Consider the following 6,000-nt stretch of genomic DNA (forward strand, 5'->3'; position numbering starts at 1 on the left):
AGAGCCCGCGAGCCACAACTACTGAGCCCATGCATCACAACTACTGAAGCCCACATGCCCTAGAGCCCGCGCACCGCAACTACTGGGCCTGAGTGCCGCAGCTGCTGAGCCCGCGTGCTGCTACTGAAGCCTGCACACCTAGAGCCCGGCTCCGTGACAAGAGAAGCCACCACAATGAGAAGCCCGGGCACCACACAAAGAGTAGCGTCTGCTTGCCGCAACTAGGGAAAGCCTGTGTGCAGCAATTAAGACCCAATGAAGCCAAAAAAAATTTTTTTAATTAAAAAAAAAGCAGGGCTTCCCTGGTTGCACAGTGGTTGAGAGTCCGCCTGCCGATGCAGGGGACACGGGTTCGTGTCCCGGTCCGGGAAGATTCCACATGCCGCGGAGCGGCTGAGCCCGTGAGCCATGGCCGCTGAGCCTGCGCATCCGGAGCCTGTGCTCTGCAACGGGAGAGGCCACAACAGTAAGAGGCCCGCGTACAGCAAAAAAAAAAGCAAATGAATGACAAAAAAAGAGGGAAGGAGGACCTATAGAGTAAAAGAGACTCAGTTTTATATGTGGATCTTATTTGGAATCCTGACTCAAATAAACCAACTGGTGAGGGAGAGGTGTTTGAGAAAAAAATCAAGGATATTAAACACTGACTGGATAGTTGACAATATTAATAAATAATTATTATTATTTAGTTGTAATAGTGGTATTGTGATAACATTTTTTAAGAGAGAGACCTTAACATTTAGTAATACATACTGAAATATTCAAAAATGAAATAATGAGTTCTGGGATATGCTTTAAAGTAATCCAGTGGGCTAGGAAGGAGCTATTGGGAGGATTAATAAGACAAGGTTGGCCATATGTTGATATTTTACAAGCTGAATGACAGGAATTCATTTTACGATCCTCTTTTGTGTATGTTTGAAAGAAATTTCCTATACTAAAAGTTTTTTTCTATAACAAAAAGGGCTTACAACACTTAAATGACTTTCCACTGCCCTGGGGGGTAAAGTTCAAATTCCTTAGCATGGTTAATCAAGAAAGCCTTTCATTATCAGGCCCCTGCTTCTCTCTCCAGCTCATCTCACCATTGTCCACCACACAGCCCAAACTCCAGGACTAACAAGCTCCTTACTCTTGTCTCCTGGAAAAACATTTATTCCCTCTATCTCAAGCAGTTTTCTCCCTCTGCTCACGTGGCTAATCTCTATTTACCATTCAGGTAACAGCAAACCTACTTCTTCTAGGAAACTTTTTCTGACCCTCCAAGACAGAGACAAGTTACCCACCTCTGCACCTCCCAAAATCCTATGCTTCCCTTATCACAACTCTTACCTGATGTACACGGCAGTAGACTCTAGGTATCATGAGACTATGGACTATATCCATCTTATTTACCATTTTAACCCTTCTTCTTAGCATAGTGCCTGGCACATAGTACATAATCAATAAACATTTGATAAATTTACAAAAGGCATGACCTCCACTAACTTTCTAACCTTCCAACTCCTCACATATCTATATCTCACATAATCTATATCTATATCACATATCTATGTCTCCCTCAATTTTCTTTCCTTTCTTGTCTTCCTTTGTGATCATGATTCACCTAAACGGTTGGCTGTCCACACAGTGTTCCCAAATTTATATCCTTAGCCCTCCCTGGGCATCTCACCTAATAAAAATTCAACAGGGCTTCCCTGGTGGCGCAGTGGTTGAGAGCCCGCCTGCTGATGCAGGGGACACGGGTTTGTGCGCCGGTCCGGGAAGATCCCACATGCCGCGGAGCAGCTGGGCCCGTGAGCCATGGCCACTGAGCCTGCGCGTCCGGAGCCTGTGTTCCGCAACGGGAGAGGCCACAACAGCGAGGCCCACGTACCGCAAAAAAAAAAAAAAAAGAAAAATTCAACAAATTCTGTGCTATAATCTAACAGATCTTCATCTCCAGGCCTGACCTATGGCTCCAAATACCTTCTGGACTCTATCTCCTGTTATCTCCCTACACACCTTTACACTAAAGCTGCTCAGAAATTCTCAATATTTTAATGCATTTTATGTTCTCAAGTTTCCCAATTTGTACATATTTCCCACTGCCTGAAATGCCCTTCTTCTCTTCTACCTTTAAGTCTCGGCTCAAATGTCTCTCTAGCCTTTTTTAGGCAATGTGCCCACAGCAGTCTACTCTTACTTCTATTGTAGAATTACCATACTGTATTGAAATTACGTTTAGCTGTCTACTCTGCTAGATTGTGAGTTCCTAGATGGAAGGGACTCTCTCCTTCGTGCTTGTACCTCCAACATATAAAGTGCCTATTAAAAAGTCCCAGATAAATGCTTGCTGAATGAATAATTGTTTCTAATAATTAAAAGACTGAGCTTGAGCTGAAAAGATTGCCTAATTCTACTTTTCTAAAGAAGGTAATCAGTTTCTCTGTTCCTGTATTGGTCAGAATAATATACTAAACTCTTTTTCAAAAAACGAAAATTTACGTATTATGAAAATAAAAGAAATGTAAAGTAAAAAGACCATGCATTCCCAGAAGATAGGTTTGGGTCTGGGCCCAGGTCCAGAAGAGAAGATCCAGGCTAAGGTGATGTTTGGGTGAATCTATTTAGTTCACAGCAATTCCTGTGAGCCTTTCCAACCCTGAGATTATCCCAATATCAATTCTTGGTACAGGCTGACTCTAAAACAAGGCCAATTTAGTTTAGTCCAGGGTTTTCATGGCCACCCTAGAATAGGCCTGCAACCACAGAGTGAGACCAGAGCCCAAGTGATTTTGGAAACAAGGAATAGAGTAACTTGCTATTTACTGCTCTGCTTAAAATGCTGTGCAACTAATTCAGATACTCCTCCTAGAAGATGCAGCTCCAAGTTAACAGCCACATGCAAATCATTAAGATGTACCTTCATCCTTCCAAATCCTAATGTACTGAAACAATGTCCAAGTGTACAAAATTCACTGCCAACATTCAATGTCTCCTACTTTCTCTTTAAGTGAATACCTATCCTTTTCCCATCTTTACTGGACCTCCTCTAATTTGGGATTGAGTACCATTTTATTTTCACAAGATCATTTTATTTTATGATATTTCTCTGTGGTTTCTCTGCAAGCAAATACTTTAACACCAAAGAACAAGAAAAAAAGCTTCTAAATATCCATTAGTGAGAAATATGATACCTCCTTCTGCTGGCAGGGATGATGTTTTTATAGTCTAATCTCAGAAGGGAGGATAAGTAATGGGGGGGGGGTTGGCAGGGAAGAAGTATAATTTAAAAAACTGTATTTAGCCAGTAAGACAAAGAGAGATTTGTCAAGATATCCAGAAACTAAAAGGGCAAGGAGGCAGAAAAAGGATATGACAAAGGAAGAAAAACAGGAAAAAAAGAAGATTCTGTCTGCGCTAGGAGTTCCCAAGAACCCCAGCTTGGGGCCTCTCCAGTGTGACCCTAGATTCAGAGCCACACAAAGTTGGGATTTGTAGAGTAACTTCATTCCATAGTGCCACTCACTGAAATTACTCTACCTTGAATAGGCTGGAAAGGTTCAAAAGGATTTTCTGATTATCACTTCTACTGAAACCCAATATTACTCTTCATTTATCTGAACTATGGGATTTCATAATTCCAGAGTTTTCAGGATACAATGTTCATTTGCCTCTCTTTCATGGCTACCTAAAGATAATCTTGAACAATGTATTTAAACCTCATTCAGGTTTGGTCTTTTTTTTCCCTTTAAAAATTATGTAAAGAAAGGAAGTTGATGTTGAAAGTTATACTTGTTACTCCTGCAGGCTTGTCTTTAGTAACTCAAAGATTGCATTTTTCTCCTTCCTGTAGTGAAAGTGAGGTGTAATGGAAAAAGTAAAAAAGCCAGTTATTTAGAACCCTGATAACACTGCTTACTGCTAGCTCTGTGATCTTGAGCAAACTGCTTAAAAGCCTGGAGCCTCACATTCCAAAACTGTAAAATGGGGATAATGAATACCTACCCTGCAGAGTTATCATGAGTAAAATGAATTAAGGGAACCACTAGACTAGAAGATAAGCTCCAGAGAAAAGGAATGATGAATATATTGATCTCTGTTGATTCTTGCTCACGTGCACACGCGTGTGCACACACCCCCCTAGCCTAAAGCAATAACAATTAACATGTAGTAGGTGCTCAATAAATAGTTTAAATTAACGAAAAAATACTAGCGTCCCCATTTCTCTCATTGCCTTTAACCCTCCTTCCATAATCATAATTTTTTTTCCTTCTGTCTTCTATTATTTTCCAAAGCCTTCAGGACATTCTATTTTGTTCTTTTAAGAGGCTTCTTCCCTCTCATTGGCTATTATTAACTAGACACCATTCAGAGACAGTACTTTTGGAAGTAATTTCTCTAATTCCACCCACCTCCCATTTCTAATGCGTCGGGGGCGGAGGGGTAGTCAGAACATAAGATTCATAGCAATTCATGGACCTTCCCACGGCCACTGATTCGTATTTAACGACACTGAAGCCCTTAACTCAGCCCTTCCCGGAATATAACTTTCAGGAGACATCGCACTATCCAGCCTCTCTTCGCTAACAAGAGACTCCTGTGTAGGAAATCCTCCGCTCTCCAAAGTTAAGGCGTCGGTCACGCTCGCCTCCCGCGGAATGGAGGCGGGAGTCCTGTGAAAAGAGACACTCAACTTGGGCAGACCTGCGAAGGCAAGTCACTTCAGGACCCGGCCAAGCTCGTCAGACCACTGCTCTAAGAAAGCAGCGCTCCTCAATCCCTGGAGGGAAGGTAAGGGGCGCGGCCGTCTACAGGGCCTGGGGGGACAGTATCAAATCCATGATTAACATGGGGAAAACGCACGGACCGCGCGGCCGAACCCCTCAAACCACGACTACAACCACCCACCCACCTACAACAGCACCCCACTCCACTCCCCCAACAAACACCCGACCCTAAGAAACACGGCTCGCCCCCAGCCCATAAATCACACAGCCGGTGCCTGCTTATTGGCTGAGCCAGCATCTCTTTCATCCTCATTGGCTATCCGGGACGTAAAGCCCACCCCCACAAGGGAGCCCTCCCGTACGGCTGCACCCCCAAGCCTAGCAACCTCTCCCCGGCTACCAAAACGCCCGGTCCCCACCTCCACCCACGGATCGCGACCCCCGAGGCGCTCAGGGCTTTGCCTCCGAGGACTTACTGTGTAATAAGAGAGCAGCCCTGCATTGTAGTCCAACACGAACCAACGGTACTGCCAGCCCTTCATTACGTTAGTCCATTTACTCAGCGGCCCTTCCATGATGGACGCCATCTTGGGAGCCGCCAATGACAACAAATTGCCTGACGTCAATCGCCTATAAGGCATTCGGCATGCGGTGGGCGTGGCCGTCGCGGGAAGGGGCGGGGCCAGGGCGGGGCCAGCGGCTCCTTCTCGCCCTGGTGGACTCGCTGACCCATGCCCTCAGCTATCAAACTCAAAAAACGATTTAAAAAAAAACCCAAGATTTTTTTGGGAGCCTGTTGTGTGTAGGACTCCATACCTGAGATGTGAAGAACTCAAGCATGAATACTGCTATTAAGATTATTTATTAACATAAATAATTTTACCGCCCATGATGATACCTCACACATCCAAAAGATTTCACATCTGATATTCATTTAAGCAATCATTTCACAAACCCATTCATTTAATAAATACTTTTTGTTTTGTACTAGATACTCTTAGGCTTTGGGGATTCAGCAGAGACTTCATGATGCGAACAGGAAATAAAATAAATAGTAAATTATACAGTATGTTACAATTTGGTAATTTGGAGAAAAAGTAAGCAAGGAAAGAAGCAGAGAGTAGGGGTTACAATTTTAAGTTCCCAAACAGAGAAGGCCTGAATGAGAAAGTAACTTTTGAGCAAAGACCTAAAGAAAGGGAAGGAGGGAGGCTGGCAAAGGAACAGCAGATTGTTCATTGTGAGTGGAGCAGCGAGCGAGGAGAAAGTAGTTGGAGATAAGGTCAGA

At 43.6% G+C, this 6,000-nt stretch overlaps 1 protein-coding gene across 2 annotated transcripts in view; it reads right to left on the reverse strand.

Annotated features, from left to right (window-relative positions):
- OSBPL9 (oxysterol binding protein like 9) overlaps positions 1–5,353 on the reverse strand; it is a gene marked incomplete at its 5' end in the record, with an annotated part of 168,637 nt that extends 163,284 nt beyond the window's left edge. For both annotated transcript variants that reach the window (XM_081224123.1, XM_081224122.1), the window contains one exon: positions 5,189–5,353. In XM_081224123.1, coding sequence (XP_081080249.1) covers positions 5,189–5,353 — 165 coding nt within the window. The remainder of the gene's footprint in view (positions 1–5,188) is intronic.
- Positions 5,354–6,000: the final 647 nt, after the last annotated feature.

This window comes from Mesoplodon bidens (genome assembly GCF_964165515.1).
Source record: "Mesoplodon bidens genome assembly, chromosome: 2".
NCBI lineage: Eukaryota > Metazoa > Chordata > Mammalia > Artiodactyla > Ziphiidae > Mesoplodon > Mesoplodon bidens.